Source organism: Pantherophis guttatus, chromosome 2 (assembly GCF_059756535.1).
Source record: "Pantherophis guttatus breed Tessera chromosome 2, ASM5975653v1, whole genome shotgun sequence".
Lineage (NCBI taxonomy): Eukaryota > Metazoa > Chordata > Lepidosauria > Squamata > Colubridae > Pantherophis > Pantherophis guttatus.
In genome coordinates, this window is record NC_142064.1 from 146,566,195 (window position 1) to 146,585,775 (window position 19,581).

At 41.1% G+C, this 19,581-nt stretch overlaps 1 protein-coding gene across 2 annotated transcripts; it reads right to left on the reverse strand.

The window, feature by feature from the left end:
• Positions 1–1,679: 1,679 nt before the first annotated feature.
• On the reverse strand, positions 1,680–16,664 carry PYM1 (PYM1 exon junction complex associated factor). Of its 2 annotated transcripts, XR_015732839.1 has the most exons (5): positions 15,822–16,664; positions 12,989–13,082; positions 7,760–8,374; positions 4,590–4,681; positions 1,680–2,368 (listed from the first exon to the last, which is right to left on the reverse strand). XR_015732839.1 is itself a non-coding variant. In XM_034412581.3 (3 exons), the coding sequence occupies exons 1-3, from the start codon at positions 15,940–15,942 to the stop codon at positions 7,855–7,857; spliced, it is 735 nt and encodes a 244-aa protein (XP_034268472.2). In that variant the 5' UTR covers positions 15,943–16,664; the 3' UTR covers positions 4,201–7,854. The 2 variants fall into 2 exon arrangements, 1 of the variants encoding a protein (XP_034268472.2); XM_034412581.3 differs by lacking the exon at positions 1,680–2,368 and having other exon boundaries at positions 4,201–8,374.
• Between the last annotated feature and the right edge of the window lie 2,917 nt (positions 16,665–19,581).

Here is a 19,581-nt window from a genome sequence, read left to right on the forward strand (position 1 = left end):
TCTTGCAATGGTTGTGTGAAATACAAACATAAGCCACTTTTTTCAGCGCCCTTGTAACTTCAAACAGTCACTAAATGAATGGTTGCAAGTCGAGGCCTACCTGTATAAGGATGTATATTTCTCTCTCTCTTGCCTTTGGGAATGAGCTGCTCCATTTCTTTTTCTTATCAGATACATCCTGAGTTCTTTTCCAATGACTGTAGTAATCATTCTTTGGACAGATCAGAACTTTGTTGGCATGAGGAGGGGTTAGTCATGTCCAATTCACCATGGAAACATCCACCACGTATTCATTTGCCTGTCCTTGCCAGCCACAAACATTTTAATTAGTCACAGACATTGTTGCTTACAAATACTGTTGCTAATACATACACACACACACACACGCAAGCACTGGGAAAGCCTGGAAGATAGTTAACCTTTGTGAATTCATAGCAGCACATCTGGAATGCATTAGGCCCGCCAAAAGAACTGAGCTGTACAGAAAGCAGAGGACGTGTCGGCTTTGGGAGGCCCTTTGTTAGAAGGGCTGTTTTACCTCACTGAAAATTCCTTTCCCTTGCAAAGGAGGTGAAGCAAAGTTACTAGCCTACAAGATCCCCTTAGTCCACCCACCCATGCCTTTGTTAGTCATTTGTGGCACGCTTGATGGCCTGAACGGAGGAGAGACAAAGTTTTTTTTCTTTATCATTTCTTTACCCTTACATTCTTTATCACTTCATCATTTCTTTACAGAGCAGTTGGAGGCATTACTCGTCTATGAGCTTATTTTTGTGGGGTTAAGTAGCATCTTGCTTACTCTGCTTTGAGAAGTCACTGACTACCGATGAACAGTATGCGGTAATGAATCCTGCATTGTGTAACAGATGTGAAGGATGTTGCATTGGTCTGAGAGCGCACACACTGTCAAGTAACTTTCAACTCTTCGCTGAAACTTTTAAGCAAATTGGACAATAGCAGCTAAACTCAAAAAGCTGGCAATGGCTTTTGAATCTACTAAAATATGTTCAGAGGAGAGGTCCAAGAGTGGGAATATTACAGGGTGGTGTGTTTTTTTAACAAATTATGCCCACAAGGCATCATTTTAGAGATTATGGATTTAGATTTCTGGGTTTTTTCCCCTTTGCCCTACTGGTTCCATCCATCTTCTACGATGTTGCTAATTCTCGTCACAGGGAAAATACAGTACGTTATCTTCCCTTTCAAAGTTTGCACTGCCCATCAGCTTTATAAGTGACGGTTGCGAAGCAAAACAAACTCCACGTTCCTTTGAAATGAAGTCAATCTGGAATCTCAAAGAGAGTAAAGCAAAAGATGAAGGAATAATGCAGTGAGGGAGCTTAATGCATAAAAGGAACTACAGAGGATAAAGCGGAGGCTTTCTAAATTGCTACAAGACTACATATAGTTTGCACTTACGTTGTGCACTTACTATGGTCGAATTAGTCGTTTTTCCAGTTCAATTTTCTCTCTGAGTTCCCATGATGCGTTGAAATACAACCTAATCACACAGACTGGGTTTGTGTATTAGGCTGAAATATGTTGGTTAAGAATGTCATAGAGTCAAACAAGAAGACTGGCTTAAGAACATAACAGCTGGTCTATCATTTCCAAGGTGTATTCTAGACTAAAGGCTTATCTGGGATTTCCTGAGATTTATACATTATGTTAAGGCATGGTTTGTTGAACCCTGGTTTATTAAATAAGCCACAAATTGACTTAGCATGTCCAGACAATATGCTAAACAAAAATCAAATAAACTGCACAATTCTTTACTATATGATATTTAAAATCTATGGAGTGTTCATTTGCGTGCAACAGATATACAGTATTTCTGCATTTGATTCCTCAAACTAAGAAACTGAAAACATGAGACGTGGACAAAAGATGAGAACAATAAACTCCCAGAGTGGTTTAACTACTGGGCAAGAAAAGTTGTAAAACGGAGCAAAATTCTCCCAGCAACTGTCTTACTTAGCAACGGAAAACTTAGGCTCAATTGTGGTTGTAAGTCAAGAACTACCTGTACTTCACTAGAGAAAGTGGCAGGTTACAACAATCCTTGATATTTCTGATTGAGAGAAATAATGAGGTTCAGAGGAATTAAACTCCTTGAATAAGGACAGCTTTCTCCACAAAGGCATTGTGAGTGCAGTTCCTGGAATCTCCTACTGGTAGCCTTCTGGCTAGGAATTCTACTGTCAACCCAGGAATTGTCACACCACAGAAAGTCAACAAGATTCTTTTGTGTTAGCAACTTGGTATCAGATGAGCCGACTGTGTCATAAGAGTGAAGACAGTATCATTGCAAAGCTGGTTGGCTCTTCCTCAAAGAAATGTGTTGAGTTAATCCTTTACGTAGCTGAAACTAAAATAAAATTGACCAACTTAGAATCTTGTATTTGTGTTGTTATACAGCTCTCATCATCTCTATGCAACAGATTTATTGAACTACAAGTCTTAATATTAAAACTAAGGAAATAATACAATATATTATTCAGCTATGTATTCAACATTCTTACAAATTTCTGTTTTTAGTCCTCACACCCAGTTTTTAGACAAAAAGTAGCAATTGATGATCAAAACTGTTTCATGACTGGACAGAAACTCGAACCCTAGACCTGACCTGCTAACCATTGAACTATACTGTGTTTGACAACAGATTTGGGACCAAACTTATAGCATCTGCTGATTTAGCACCATGTTTATAGGCATATTAGATGAGCCTTTGAATATAATATAGTTATGATTAGGGGCCCCTTGGTACTCTCTGAGCTTGATTGTTTTCTTGCAGACTTTTCATTAGCCAAACTAGGTAACATCATCAGTACTACCTAGTTTGGGTAATGAAACATCTGCAAGAAAACGAACAAATTCAGAGAGCACCATGGAGCCCTCATTTTGACCCTGGGCTACAAATATTCTCCTTTATAGTTATAATTGAATTGAAAATTCCAATAAGCTTGAGGTGAATTATTGCAATCAAGCATAAGAATGTAATCCTCCTTTCCCTATTGTAGAATCTCTTCTCAGGAACTGCAGGAGGAAGTTTTACTGGGGGGAAATTTCTGACTGACATCAAAGGGGGATTTCCTTTACAAAAACAATGTTGACTGTGAATGTTAAGATTGGAATGATAACTAATACATTAAGAAGTGGCCTTGGTTTAGGAAGGATGGCTTAGGTCTGATCATAGTCGAATTCAAACACAAATATCCTTGGGCCATCCTTGGGTCAATAGCTTTAACAATTCTGAATTCTGGCTAGATTTACACTTGCACTAACCTATGATTTTTTTTAAAAAAAACATGATACGTTGAATAATATTTGGCTAAATTCACATATTAAACCAAACATCACTGTATATAAGCTATAATAGCTGGGTTTATACATCATATCAAACTCCCCACTGTTCTAAAATCTCATTTTTGCTTAAATTTGTGACTTTGTCTCTAATAGATGCTTCTCTTATCTGGGAATATAAATGCTAAAGAATCTCTGCCCCAATGAATTTTGCAGATAAATCTCAACACTGTCAAAATAAACTAGAGGTGTATTTGGTCAGCCAAGGATCATGCAAATAATAATTAGCTAACAGTTTTGTTTTAATACTTGTACTTATGACATTTGGAGGATGCATGTCATCTAACAGTTGAATGGAATGAAATAGAAATAGAAATGGAATAGGAATAGGAATAGGAATAGGGAGTGGAGTGGAGTGGAGTGGAGTGGAGTGGAGTGGAATGGAATGGAATGGAATAGAATAGAATAGAACAGAACAGAACAGGATAGAATAGAATAGAATAGAATAGAGGTTGACCAAGTGTGATTGGACACACAAGGAAATTGCCTCTGGTGCATATATAAGTATGTAATAAAAAAAAGTATACTATACTGTGCAATCAACTTTTTTTTCTGAACGTAAGGCCTACACCATGTATTAACTGATTTTTGAAATTCAGGTGACAATTCTTAACATTAACTTGAAAAAAACCCATTATTATTTATCATTTGATTTAATCTCTGCCTTTCTTTTATGTGCTCTTACTTATTGACGGGCGGGAAAATCAAACTCTGAAGCAAATAGCAAACGAAAGCAGATGATGAAATAACCAAATGTTTGTCCTCAAGTGATTGCAGAAAGGATTTCCCCCACTTCACATATTTAAAAGTTTTGTCCATCACGTAAAAGCAAAATACTTCAGGTTGCAAGACTTGACTTTATTTTTTCATCCAGAATCCGTAAACCTGTCAATTTGTGCTTTTGAGTTACAGCATTTTCACCCATCCACCCACTTGCCGCAAAGGACTCTAAGTCAAAAGGAGAGTGAGCTTCTTGAAAGAAAGATTAAAAACCACAAAGGTAACATTCAAAAAAGTTACCCTATGTTTAAAATTACTCGACAAGGAGTACAATCAAAATAAAGGAAAATAGAGTTCATCAGACATCAAGGAAAATAGATCATAGAGTTGGAAGAATAATAACTCCCGGAAGTTTTGTCTAAGGACTATAGCTTTCATTAACATGCATTTCACCCAACCTATCAGACACCTTCTGCTCCTAGTACAAATTAGAGAAAGGTACAAACCTTGTTGGGAGGGAAACAATGGGAGGGAAACAACAGCAGCAGCTGTGTTTTTGATGTCTCCCTAAACTTCTCCAGGTGATCCTTTAATCTTTCTGTGTAAAACAAAAGGACAGCTGGGTAAACAACAGATAAAGGGTATTTGGGAACCATGTGGTATTCTCCAATTCGTTTTCACAACAAGAAGTGGTGACTTCTTGCAACTATTGGCTACAATTGGAAAGGCTGATGATAGGAACCAATGCTTGCTAGAAGGGGTCCTGTTCCCCAGATCCTCCCTAGTAGAGGCAACGCTATCCTGAGTCCTCATCTGTCCAATGAGTGGCTCTCTGGAAAGCAAAGCTAGTTTTTCAAGTGATGCGGTTATTCTTTTTACTCTCAGCCATGAGCTCAGTGATCTGCATCTAAGGACTACAGAGGAATATGTAAAAACCAGTCTGGGATGAGATCTAGGTTAGTTATGTATGAATGCCTTGTCCAGGCATGTTGGCCTTAAAAGTGACCTGCAAATTTGTCATTCGATATATGGCGTAGTGTGTGTGTTACCCTGAACGTTGTGTTTCTGATAGTCCATCTAATGCAGGGGTATCTAAGCTTGGCAACTTTCAGACCCGTGGACTTCAAACTCCCAGAATTCCCCAGCCAGCTATGCTGAATGACTGGCTGGGGAACTCTAGATGTTGAAGTCCACAGGTCTGAAAGTTGCCAAGGTTGGACGCCCCTGATCTAAAGGCATATTAGCATGTGTGCTTCAAGTGGTGGCTTCAAGAACAAGTAGCTGAGCATACAAGATTGCCCTGTTAATAAGACCTTTTAGCACCACCTGCTGGACAAAGGTAACGAAACCCCTAATCCAGCATTGGCCAATGTTACTGTCCTTTAGTTTTCATACAGCTGTAGGAACAGCTGCTGCTGGGTTTTTTTTCCCTGTTCCTGAACAGGAGGTGCAATCTGATACCAACGTTACCTTCCACTAACAAAAGGCATTCAGCGTGCACTCTATTTCTTGACACTGACTTTGAACTGCAGCGATTTCATGGCTGAAACTTTAGCCTAATTTTTTTTTAAACTCCCTTGCTTTTTCCCTATCTTCTGCCTTTGGCAATTTCAGCGTAACACAGTAGTACCTTGAAAGCTTCAATTTTTGCTCAGAGACTGGGTCAGAGACTGCACTTTGCTCATGCCAGTGTTAAGGGACAGAAAGAAATAACTCTCTCAATTTAAACTAGAAGTGTGAAATTAAATTTTGTTTTCTTAAACCGAATAGACATCTCAACTGGGACACATGAAAGAGCCTCTGACCTCGATGAAAATATTTTAGCATATTAACATATCTAGATATAATATGATTACACTGCAGATTCCTTCCCATAACCAGGAAGATAACATATACTGTAGGGCCATCTGCAGCCTGAACCCTTTGTCTCTCTCTGTGTATAAAACCACAGATTTTTTAAAAAAATTCTTCCAACTAAATTACTCAATTTTAGCTTTCCGCCAGGTGAGGTGGAGAATACATAAAAATGGCAGTTTAAGCCACAGTGGTGTTTGTGAGGAAAACTAGAAAGAGGGAGTATTGTGTGTCACATTGAGTTGCTGAGTGAAAGGCATGACATCAATCAATACATAAATAAATAAAATAACAGTTTCAGCATCAAAGAACATCCCACAAAAACTAACAAACAGAATTTTTTGAACTGGCCATGTCTATAACACAGCTACCCATATTTTACATAACTGCTTTTTTCTTTGTAGACTTTATTGCTATTACTCCAAAAGTTAAGTGTAGCTTCTGGTCACCCCAGGATTGGTCATTTCCTCCCTTAAAATTTGGTCCTATGTTTTAAGTGAACCCATTCCCAAAATTGGTCTTAGGCTGTGGAAATTCATGACCACTGTTCTAATATAGAAATGAGAGAGAAAGAGAGAGGGAGAAAGGAGAGGAAAGGGAGAGAGAATTTAGTTATCTTGGCTAAGAAGCCCTTGGACTTTTATTCAAATTGAAGATACACGTTTATTCTGCCTTTCTGTTCACTTTTCCCCAAGTTTAAATTTCCTGTTATCTGAAAGGGACAAGAACTGTGCCCACTACACCGAGGATGATCACACCATATCCACACATTTATTATTGATTCTATTTCTAATAATCCCTTACATGAAACACAGGGACCAGATTCACACAAAACATCCAGCTCTTAGTTAACCAAGCACAATTGTTATGTCCAGGGAAACTTTATCTGGGATGCAAAAACTCTGGACAATGATTAGAGGGCAACGATTAGATCCAATCTGTTCTGCCACCTGGCAATCAAGCAGATTTGCTGTTCAGATATAACTAAGGAAATAAATTGTGTTACTTAAATTTGATTGTCTGGATCACACAACGTAAGACAAGGTCTAGGCTCGTGCAACAAGCTGCATTACAAATCATTCCATTTTAGCCTCAAGGGGCATGTTATGCAACCCCAGCCTGGAAGCTGCCTTAGCTAAACCAGAGCCCTGTGAGATCAGCATTGTTAAGGCCGACTGACAGTGGCCACCCAAGGCTTCAAGCAGGACTTTTTTTCCAATCTGAAGGTAATTGGGATCAGACTTCAGAATGTCTGCATATAAAACATAGGTTCTATCACTGAGCTACTGTCCCTTTTGCCCATCTATCACAAACTGCTTTTGACACTGGGCTGCATTCACCAGCTGAAGAAAGGGAAGCCTATAAAATTGCTAATATCATACAGAAGATTTTTTATAAAATGTGCATTGGGGGGAAAAATACAGATGTCCTAGAGTCAGAAGTCACTACTGCAATTTTTATTATTGCACCCCTTTTTCAAAATGAGGAGGAAGAGAAGATGGAAGGCCGTGTGATTGTTACAGAGAACATGAAAATGCTGAATATAATACAGTGGCAGGAGGAAAAGACAGACTGTTCCTCCTGCTCAGGTGCCTCTGAAAGTCAGCCCCTCGGTGTGAAATGACATTTCAGCCACCCTCCTGGAACAGGAATGGAGGTGGGAAGGGGAGGAAGAAACTAGAAAGAACTAGGTGGCAAAGTTGTTGTCCTTAAAGAAGTCCTAGATAGCTAACACATCAACAGCTGGGAAAAATACTTTTAAAAATTCAGACAGCACCAACATAAAATAAAATAATGATACAAAGAAGGCTGAAGACATCACCATCTTCTGGTCTTTTTGTTGCACAGTTCTGAGAATGTTTCCCCAGGGGACGGTTTGTTCCTACGCACACTAGGTCCGGTTGATATTTCAACCCTTTACAAATCCAGTTCCAGGTCCTCAAGTTCCTCTTCCAAAGCTTTCCGTCGAGCCAGCTTCTCTAACTGCTCTTTGGTCGGTTGCTTGATCTCCCCAGAGTCAATCCGCGCCTGCAGATCTTCCACCTGCCGTAGTTTCTTTTTCAGGTTTTTAATTTTCTTGTTCTTCTCTAAGGTGGCAGTGGCGGAAGCCGATGAGACATCCCTGCTGCCAGCAGAGGCTCTTGGGTTGGCATCAGACACAGCCAGCTTACCATCCCCACAGCTGCTCAGTGTCGCCGACAAGGTTGTTTTCTCTAGAGACTGAATCAGGTCATCGGCATCTCGATCCCCCTTTTCATGCTGCTGTTTTCTCTTCTCCTTCCGTTTGAGATTCCTCTTAGCGGTCTTGGAGAGCCCTGTCTCTCCACCCTCGGGTCCCTTTGACGTTTGACGGGCCACAGGCATGTGAACTTCTGGATTCAAGCCTGGAGGTAACTCTGGCTTGCTTTTAAAGAACTTCACATATTTATTCTCATACCTGCATGAAATAAAAGAGAGCGTGGTGTAAAGACAGACCATGTTTCCTTTGGAAGCTCAAGGCGGTATACACGGAAGGTTATCTTCATTTTACCCACACACAGAGCTTCTGTAAAATAGGTTGGACTGAGAGGAGTGACTCTGATAGAAGAGTCCTAGCACTGATAATGTCACCTAGTTTGGTAATGAAATGTCTGCAAGGAAACCACCAAGCTTAGAGAGCACTAAGGAACTCCCCCCCCTCCCCCCTCAGGAGTGACTGTTTGAAAACTTTCTTAGAAGTGTTGCAATTACAAAAAAGTGCTATCTGGGAATCAAACAGGTCATTATTACAACATTTGGAGCATACCAAGCTGCAGAAATCTAACTTAAGAGCATACGGGTCATGTAGAAAGTGTTACTTTGTATAGCAACCTACAAAATGGAAAGAGTGTATGTTAAATATAAAGAAGGTCGCTTGGGTCAGGTGGTCTCAGCAAGTTTTCACAGTCGTCGTCATTTATTTAGGGAATTTATATTGCAACCTATTCGCATATGGCAACTCAAGGCAGCTCCCAGAATATAAAACTTTAAATTTGGCTACAGCATAGTTCCACAAAATGCCCCAATGCCCTGTGTTTCTTGCTTCCTGCTGCATTACATTCCAGGTAAATGAAAATACTTTAGCCAAGCATTGAATCTTTCTTGCTGCTGACTGATCAACGGACATTCTTTATGCCATTCTGAAGAAACTTTCCCAGCCTGGTACCCTCCAAGCTATAAAAATCATTATTATTATTACTGTTAACAATCCTGGGAGAAACATTGTGAACTATTTAGAATTATTCATAATCCTATAGTACTGTAATTATACAATTATGCAATGTGAGCTTTGTTCTCTGTTCACATTGAAGCCATAGTCCTGTATAGTTCTGAAGCAAGGGTGGAGAACTATGGTCCCTTTATGACCTGTGAACTTCAACTCCCAGAATTCCTGAGCTAGCCTAGGTGGCTCAGGAATTCTGGGAGTTGAAGTCCACAGGTCATAAAGGGGCCATAATTCCCCACCCCTTTTCTAAAGGATTCAGAAACTGGATCTCATCATGGTAGTCATGAAACTAAATTTTCACAATCAGCCAATAACTTTTAACACAGCACATGTTAGAAAAAATACTGAAAAAAACCTATCCATCGTTCCATTGTCACAAGTAAAGAAAATTCTCCCCGCCGCAGAGAGACGGAACCGATTAGATGGTTCCGTCCCAGGCGCCTGATGGATCCAGAAAGGTTCCAAATGGAGCTTGGGCCGTTTCCTGAGACTCTGGCACATGACTCGACTGAAGGCCTGGTGGCCGTTTGGGATAGTGCGGCCGCAGGGGCTTTGGACCACATCGTGCCTTTGCGGCCTCTGACCCGATGCCGATCTCAATTGGCTCCTTGGTTCTCCGAGGAGCTGAGAGAGATGAAGCGTCGGAAAAGACTCCTAGAGAGTGTTTGGAGGACTAGTCAATCCGAATCTGACCGGACACAGGTGAGGTCTTATATCAAGACCTATCTAGTGGCGATAAAAGCGGCAAAATCTAACTATTTTTCCGCTCTTATCGCATCTGCAGAGAACCGCCCAGCCGCTCTGTTTAGGGTGACCCACTCCCTCCTTTGGGTGGAAGTGCAGGAAGATCCCTTGCAGGGTCAAGCTGAGGATTTTGTGCAATTCCTGCATGATAAAGTCGCTCAGATTCGGGAAGGCTTGGACTCTGACTGGGTGAGTCCGGGGAGGGAGACGGGGGTGAGTCTTGAGAATATTATCTGGGAAGAGTTTGACCCTGTGGCTCCCGAGGACTTGGACAGGATTCTGGGTGGGCTTAGTGCTGACACATGTTTATTGGACCCGTGTCCCTCCTGGTTGGTACTGGCCTCCTGGGAGGTTACACGAGGCTGGCTCCAGGGGATTATAAATGCTTCTTTGAGTGAGGGTGCCTTTCCCGCCGCCTTGAAAGAGGCGGTGGTGAGGCCCCTCCTCAAGAAACCATCCCTGGACCCGGCTGTATTAGCAAATTACCATCCGGTCTCCAACCTTCGTTTTGTGGCGAAGGTTGTTGAGAGTGTGGTGGCACGACAGCTACCCCGGTACCTGGATTAAGCTGTCTAAATGGAACCGTACCAGTCGGGCTTCAGGCGGGGGTACAGCACAGAAACGGCATTGGTCGCGTTGGTTGATGATCTCTGGAGGACTCGGGACAGGGGTTGCTCCTCTGTCCTGGTCCTATTAGATCTCTCAGCAGCTTTTGATACCATCGACCATGGTATCATGCTGCAGCGGTTGAGGGGGTTAGGAATTGGAGGCACCGTGTTACGGTGGTTCTCCTCCTACCTCTCCGACCGCTCGCAGTTTGTGTTGGCAGGGGGGCAGAGGTCGACCTCGAGGCGCCTTGCTTGGGGGGTGCCGCAAGGGTCGGTCCTCTCGCCCCTTCTGTTCAACATTTATGTGAAGCCGCTGGATGAGATCATCTGTGGTTTTGGGGTGAGAGTCCATCAGTACGCTGATGACACCCAGCTGTACATCTCCACCCCAAACCACCCCAATGATGCCCTTGATGTGATGTCCCACTGCCTGGAGCCCGTGCAGGTCTGGATGGGGAGAAATAGGCTCAAGCTCAACCCTTCCAAGACTGAGTGGCTGTGGCTTCCGGCGTCCTGGTATAGTCAGCTGGTGCCATCGCTAACTATTGGGGGCGAATCTTTGCCCCCCACAGAGAGGGCTCACAATCTGGGTGTCCTTCTGGACTCACGGCTGTCTTTAGAAGAGCATATGACGGCCGTAGCCATGGGGGCTTTTTATCAGGTTCGCCTGATCCGCCAATTACGTCCCTTTCTGGACCGGGAAGCCTTGCGCACGGTCAATCACGCCCTCGTCATCTCCCGTCTGGACTATTGTAATGCTCTCTACATGGGGCTCCCCTTGAAGAGCACTCGGAAGCTCCAACTGGTCCAGAATGCGGCCGCGCGGGTGGTTATGGGTGCATCTCGTTACCCCCATGTAACACCTGTCCTGTGCGAGCTGCACTGGCTCCCAGTGGTCTTCCGGGTGCAATTCAAGGTGTTGGTCACCACCTTTGAAGAGCTCCATGGCATAGGACCAGGATATTTACGGGACCGCCTTCTGCCACCACTAGCCTCCCACCGACCAGTCCGCTCCCACAGAGAGGGACTCCTCAGGGTACCGTCGGCCAAGTTATGTCGGCTGGCGATACCCAGGAGGAGAGCCTTCTCTGTCAGAGCTCCTGCCCTTTGGAATGAATTGCCCCCGGATATTCGTAACGTCTCTGACCTCCGGGTCTTTCGCTGTGCCCTCAAGACCCTACTGTTCCAACAGGCGGGGCTGTCTAACTGAATGATTTTAAATTGGGTTTTAATATTGGGTTTTAAAATTTGGCCAAAACTATTTAATGATTTTAATTAATTTTAACTATGATATTGTATATTTATGTTTTTAATCTTGGCTGTACACCGCTCCGAGGCCTTCGGGAGAAGGGCGGTACATAAATTTATTTATTTATTTATTATTATTATTATTATTATTATTATTATTATTAAAGTAATATGTTCAGAAATTTATTGTCCTGGAATAAGGACATTTCACTTTAGCCATCTCAGCTAAAGAAAAACTGTAAAGGGAAAAGGAAACTGAGATAGTCAGAATTATAAGTATACACTGTCTTGAACATCTAGAATAGAATAGAATAAAATAGAATAGAATAGAATTTTTTATTGGCCAAGTGTGATTGGACACACAAGGAATTTGTCTTGGTGCATACGCTCTCAGTGTACATAAAAGAAAAGATACGTTCATAAAGAATCATAAGGTACAACACTTAATGATAGTCATAGGGTACAAATAAGCAATCAGGAAACAATCAATATCAATATAAATCATAAGGATACAAGCAACAAAGTTACAGTCATACAGTCATTAGTGGAAAGAGATGGGTGGTGGGAACGATTAAAAGATTAATAGTAGTGCAGATTTAGTAAATAGTTTGACAGTGTTGAGGGAATTATTTGTTTAGCAGAGCTAAATGTTCAAAAAGTCAGTAGGCTAGGTCAAAAAAATAATAATCTAAAAGCATTAAATGCTTACTGAGAATTCCGAGCTTTTCCTATCAAAAGCAGATCAAGTTCTTCCTGATCTGAGGCCACATCACTAATGAAAACTGTTTTTTTCAAGAATATCATTCCAAAGACTGAAGATGATGATGGAAGGGGTATGTGCGTGTGTGTCTGTCTGTGTGTGTCCCCTGGCAATGTCCTAGCCCTGTTTTTTACTTTCTTGCCCTCCTACCCCAAGAACCCACAGTCTTGTGCTACCTTAAGGACTAATACATTTCTAATCAAATGAGATTTCATGAACTACAGTCGGCTTCAGCAAATGCAGGGAGCATCACATATACACAACTAATACAAGGGGAGGATAAAGATTGTATAAAATAACATTTCGTGCATCAGGTAAGGTAGTTTGTGATCCACGGCAATCATGCTTATGTTAGCCTTTAAGCTATTACAAGAGTGTTTATTTTTGCTTGTGTGGCTACTTCTCTGTTCATATCCACAAGAGGAGCAGGGTGAGGATCAGACTTACACTGGCACTTCTTCTTGGGGAACATAGCCTTCTTTCACCCGTCTTTGTTTTCTCCAGGTACCATCTGGACGCTGTGTGGATGCGATGTATTTTCCTGAAATATGGATTGGTTATTTTAGTTTGGGAAGGAAACTGCTATCAATCAGTCAATTAATCAACCAGTCAAGTCATATTTTCCTGGGTGATCAATAGGAGTTTCAAGCTTTAAAAAAAATGCAAAAAATTCCTCTGCAAAACAGGAAAAAGATATACACAAATTCCACAAGCAGCTTAATCATAGATTTTCAACTAATCATAAAAATCTAACCCTGGTTAGGTTATTTATTTAGTGTATGGCATGTCATAACATGGAACAGCAATATACATTAACATTTTACCTAAATTAGTAAAACACAATAAAATATGTTTAAAAGATCTGTGTTCAAATACCAATGTCTAGGCCATATGACCATTGAAGCGCAGCATCATTTATATGAAAAAAAATCAGATACTGGACTAGTATATGCCATCAGCTTGTAGCCAGCCACAATGTGATCTAGTTTGACATGGCACTCCACAGTCACACTGAAGAGAAGATACTATTCCCCATTTATACAGTGAGCCCCGGCAGACACCGTGTGAGGTGCGAATCCTATTCAGGATTGTCCACTGCTGACGTAGTAGTTCAAAGCCTGGCACCTTTTTTGTGGGGTCATTTATACAATATGTCTTCCTACATCTGGCCATTCAGCGACCCATTTGGCTTCCCATTGGGATCCGATGTTAAAAATTGTTGGGCAGATATTGTGCAAGTGCCAGTGGGGATTTCCTGGACTTGAGTCTTCCCACTTATAAATGAGGAAAGTCGGTGTGCACCACTAGGAGTGAGTTGACCCTGGTTAGTGTCTGGAAGGGTGACCACTGACCACCTAAGAAATACCAAGGTTTTGGACTCACTAGACAAAGAACTAAAAAAAACTTTCAGCAAAAAACAATGGCAAAACATTTTGGTACCTTTGGTAATAAAGTTAGATGGCGGTTTCCATGATGTCATGAGGAATTGAGGAACTAACACAAAGGAGACTTTTTACCTTTTTTTATATTAAAGGTAAAGATATAAAGAAATGAAAGCAAAATGCATCTGCATTTCCTCACAAGTAAGGAAGGATTTTTTTTTACATGGCAACACTTAATACTTACAAAATGTTCCTGTCAGTGATCCTGTAAGTTAGCACAGGATTCTCATAAAAAAAAGAAGATAAAATGGCAGATGTTCAGCATATGATCATATGCAAAACAATTAATGCATAACACACATAACAAATTAAAACTGCCATAAGGAAAACAGACACATACAAAAGTCACTAGTATTTTCAGAGGCAGTAAGGCTACACTGCTTCCTTAAACCAACCACAGCAATTTACTAAAGAGGCTTGGATTAAAATCTGTAGTTCAGACACAAAGCTGACAGGGTGACTTTGGTCAATTTCTCATTTAATTTAATCCATCTCATAAAACTATTCTTAAGAGAAAAATCATTATAAACAAGATTTTTATATTGAAAAGGCGCTTTTCAAAGAGACTCTTCTATTATATATAGATTTGACTAAAAAGTCCAGGAGGATTACTCTGAAACTTCATCGGTCAAGGGAGGAAAAGTCCAGAAATTTTAATCTCTTCAAAAATTCTGCACAACTGTTAAATTATATTCACAGACACAGGTTAGGGGGGAAGAAACCAGTAACACCTGCAATTAAAAAATGGATGGAAATTCACTTAAAAAGAGAACAGTGAGCTTAAGATTCACATTAGAGGTTTGGCATGTACAAGCTATGCATACAGAATTGTAGATACTCACCTGTGGGGGGAAAAAAGCAAAATCAATATAAGGACCTCCTTAGAAATTTTGCTGTATTATTTTATTAGGAATTTATTAGGCCTATTGACTTTTTAAAAAATCAGTGAAATCTTTTAAGCCACAAATGCTTCTTTTATCAGGCAACTTCATTATGAGAAAAGGCGGGGAAGAAATAAAAATAGGTTATAGAGCCATATCTGTACCAGGTCACCTTGTTGGATCCCATCACAGATATAATTTAGATACCTAAATTCCCCAAAACTGACTAATTTGATTTAGATGCCATTTTCATTAGATACCTCTAATTAGATATCCCTCGTTTGATTTAGATACCGTTTTCCCCCTAAACCTCATTTCTTCCGATATAATTGGACTGCAATCCCCATCTTTCCCACCAAAACTGGTTGGGGATGATGGGAATTGGTGGTCCCAATACTTCTACAAGAGCTTCGATGGAAAAGGACACATGTATGCATATACAATGAAGCCACAGTCCTAGACTAAGAAGCTTTATTTAGAGTTAGACGCCCTCCGAGGTGACAGTCCCAAGGGAATTCCTGGGATACGGCAAAGGCAATCCCCGTAGGGGCTGCTCTCTTGCTGTTACGCACGTGAGAAAGCGAAGACGGGGGGAAACCCGCGCGCCTCGCACCTGCCACGGGGTTGGCTTCCCGCGGGCGCGGAGAGGGCTGCCTTGCTGCAAGGGGCGTGGCGCGAGAAGGCGAGCCCGGGAAGGGGCGGGGCCCAGCGGCGAGGAGAACAGGCAGCCCAGAGAGAAAGGAGGGACGCCCTCGAGGAAGGGGGCGTGGCGTAAGAGCGGGACGGACAAGCGAGGATGGAGATGGGGAGGAGCCTCGCTTCGGAAAGAACCGGGGATGGAGCGGCCGGGCGTGAAGGTGGGGAGGCGGATGTCCGAGTTGTGGGGAGTCAGGGGAAGAAAGAGTCCGGCACTCGAAATTACGTCCCTCACACCCCAACCGTAGCTCCCACACTCACCGGTTTCATCAGTAACATAGGGAGTCGCCATCTTGGAAACGCGACCCACTTCCGGTCGCATCCCCCCCCTCCCCCGGATATGGCGCGGAGGGGAGGAGAAGACGAGGGCTCCGGCGGCCATTTTGTCCCGGAGCGGAACTGCTTTTGTGCTTCACTTTTGTTTTTTTCGCTCTTGGTGTCAGACGCTTAACCATCTGAGGGTGGGGGTGGGATCTCGCCAACAGTTCTGCGTGCCAAAACTAAAATTAAAAATGTTTTGAACCTCGAAGCCAACTTCCTTAATTTCCAAGTGTTTTGGTTGATCGGTGCTGTTCATTCATTTATCTAGCAAATATTGCACCCCAAAGGAGGATTCCACCTGTTTATAACAATGCAGCACAGCTCTCCGTCCCGATTTTATTTTAAATACCTGGCCTGATCTTGCCAATCCTTTTCTGTAACCATTTGGAACAGGCAGCATTTGCTAAAGTTTTAGGAATCTGATCGACGCCAATTCTTGTAGTTAATGTATGCTTTAGTATATTATGGGACTCTAGAAAACTAAATAAATTACAGTATAACGCTAACCATGGATAAGTAGTTTGCAAATTTACCCGTGCCTTAGAATAATGCTGGAAAACGTTAATTTTACAAATACAAATGACATATAAAGAGACCCAAGAAGCTGAAGGCTGAAAATCTTGACTTCTATTATAAGTTTTATCCCTCAAAACACATATCCGAATACAGAAAGTTAAGACTAAGCAGGTAAATTTGCTGAATCAGGATAATACGGTAGCATACGTCATTTTAGGTAGCCCAAGTAGCTATACTATGAATATTGATAAAATACTTGTAATTTGGGAGAGGATGTTTCTGTTTCTAAAATAACTCCTATAATAGATAAGTTGCCACACAATTTTTCAGAAAATACTAGTGAGATCTTCCTCCCCACTCTGGAATGGAATGGAATGGAATAGAAAGTAGAAAATAGAAAAAATAGAATTCTTTATTGGCCAAGTGTGATTGGACACAAGGAATTTGTCTCTGGTGCATAAGCTCTCAATCAGGGATACGGAATATCCCTGATCTCCGTGCTTTCCGCTGTGCCCTCAAGACCCTGATGTTCCAACAGGCAGGGCTAAACATACAAACATGCAAATGATTTTTTAAATGTTATCTAATTCTGGGTTTTATTTAATTGACCAAACTAAGTAACAATTTTAATTAGCAATTTTATGATGTTTGTGTGTCTATATTTTTCTTGACTGTACACCGCCTTGAGTCCTACGGGAGAAAGGCGGTATAGAAATATAATAAATAAATAAATAAATAAATAAATAAATAAATAAAATAAATGTACATAAAAGCAACAAGTGATAAATCATAATCATAAATACAATCATACAGTGATAGTCATAGGATACTAAATAAGCAATCAACATAAATCATAATAGGATACTAAATAGAAACAACAATCATAAGATACAAACAACAAAGTTATTGTCATAAGCCAAGGAATTGGGCAATAGGAAATATGAGAAGGATAATAGTAATACAGCCCTACTAGGTGGTTTGTCATCTCAGGGCATAAGAGTGTTGTGGGAATTACTTGTTTAGTAGAGTGATAGCATGGAGAAAGAACTGTCTATGTGTCTCATGGTTTTGGCGTACAATGCCCTGTAGCATAGTCTTGAGGGAAGAAGTTGAAATAATATAGGTCCAGGATATGAGGGGTCTGTAGATATTTTCACAGCCCTCTTTCTAGCTTGTTTAGTATAAAAGGTCTTCAATGAAAGGTAGATTGGTTGCAATCATTTTTTCTGCAGCCCTAACTCCGTTGAAGTCTGTGTCTGTCTTGTTTGATTGCAGAGCCAAACCAGCCAGTTATAGAGGTTCAAATGACAGACTCAATAATTCCTCTGTAGAACTGTATCAGCAGCTCTTTGGGCAGTCTGAGCTTTCTGAGTTTGCACAGGAAGAACATTAATTATTGTGCTTTTTTGATGACATTTCTGATGCTAGGTGTCCATTTTAAATCCTGAGATATTATAGAACCAAGAAACTTGAAGGTCTCTACTAGTTGTCTAGTATTGTAAGAAGTGGTAGAATAGGAAAGTCTATTATCTTCTCTACAGTTTTGAGTGTATTCAGTTCAAGATTGTTCTGGCCGCACTACAGGGTCAGTTCAACTCCTGTCTGCAGATTTGCCATCGTCTCGAATGAGACCTATCACTGTTGTATCATCTGCAAACTTCAGTACTTTAACAAAGGGATCCTTTGATATGCAGTCATTGATATATGTAGAGAGAAAAGAGTAGTGGAGAGAGCAGACAGCCCTGTGTGAGAATTCCATAATTCTCACAATTACTCTGAGACTTTCTTGCCACATCTTTGCAGAGGTGAAATCTAGCATACGGAGCTTCATCAACAGTGTGATTGCTGATGTAGGTCCAAAGCTGGGGTCTGCCAAGCTGCTTTAGCCTGCTGTGGAGCAGCTTTCTGGACCTCTGGATTCCTGGGCATTGTCCATGGTAACTTTGTCTGCAGGAAAATCCAGATACTGGCTTCTGCCAAGGCATCTTTCCATTTAATGCTGACTGGCACCTTCTAGACTGCTTGCCAGGTCTCACATCAGCTTCTTACAAACGGGCGTAACACTGTTTTATGAGAATGCTCATCTACATGCACAGTTAGTAAATGTAAATTTAAAAAGTGCTGGGTCCTATTTTGCTGTCTATTCCTGGTTCTTTCATGTTTGCTTAGATTACTGGTTTTTGACCGTTTCTGCCTACAAGAGGTTTCATGTACCTGTAATTTTTACTGTTTTATTACTTTGGGGATGTGGGTGTGCCATTTTTTCTTAATCCTTTCCAAATCCATGGCCAGTTCCAATTATGTCCTTGTGGATAATAGCATTTGGTAGCAGCATTTGCTGCTCTCCACAAGGACAAAATTGGAATTACTACTAATACTTGCTGTTCCATTGTTGCACTAATCAAGGATGAAGGTTGCTTTTTACGGATTGCTCTTTCCTGCTTCACATCATGCCAATATTCCATATTTTGTGAGCCAGGCTTCTTTTGAACACAGGTTTAGCACAGTTTCAGAAGAGTATTATGCTCATGTTCATAAAAAGCCTAACTGATAAATGCAACGAATTAGTTCAGATACTTGAGAGGTGGGTAAAACTACCATTCCATGAACCCACTCATCCATCTGCACTTTGCCCTGTGTTAAGGAAAGTGATTGTTGGTCAATTTCCTGTCAGCAGGCAATGCTTGGTGAAAGGAGAAACAAAAGTGGAAAAATGCACAAATAGCTTTCCTTAACTTGTCCTGCATTAAAACAACCACTCACCATTCTTACTATGCTAGAATAAGGCACTATAGATGTACCGGTAAATTTTATGTTAGCCAACATTTCTGCCAACTCAAGGACTACATAGAGAACATTTTAATGTAGCCAACTGGTTGTTCTTTATGTGCAGATTCTCATATTCCCCACACTGACATAAAGATGCACTCATGACTTGTTTTTTTTTAAATACACTTAGTGTTGCCTTAATGAGACAGCTTAAAGTTATATATACCTGTTTCAATTTAAAGTAGGTTCCCCCCCCCCCTTTCTACCAGGACAAATTTTGCAAATTTTAATACTGAATTGCTGTAGTTGATTTTAGAAATATTTGCTTAGATTCTGGAGAGAAATATATAGATGAACTGGCGAGGAGTAGAGATTTCTCAGTGTGAACATGGAAATAGAAAGAGTTTTCTTGGGA

Excerpts from the sequence above, each read along its gene's own strand:
- PYM1 (XM_034412581.3), bottom strand. The coding sequence starts at position 15,942 with ATGGCCGCCGGAGCCCTCGTCTTCTCCTCCCCTCCGCGCCATATCCGG. Across the intron at positions 13,083-15,821 it reads CTATGTTACTGATGAAACCG|GAAAATACATCGCATCCACA; the intron begins GTGAGTGTGGGA and ends TCCATATTTCAG. Across the intron at positions 8,375-12,988 it reads CCCCAAGAAGAAGTGCCAGT|GTATGAGAATAAATATGTGA; the intron begins GTAAGTCTGATC and ends TATTTCATGCAG.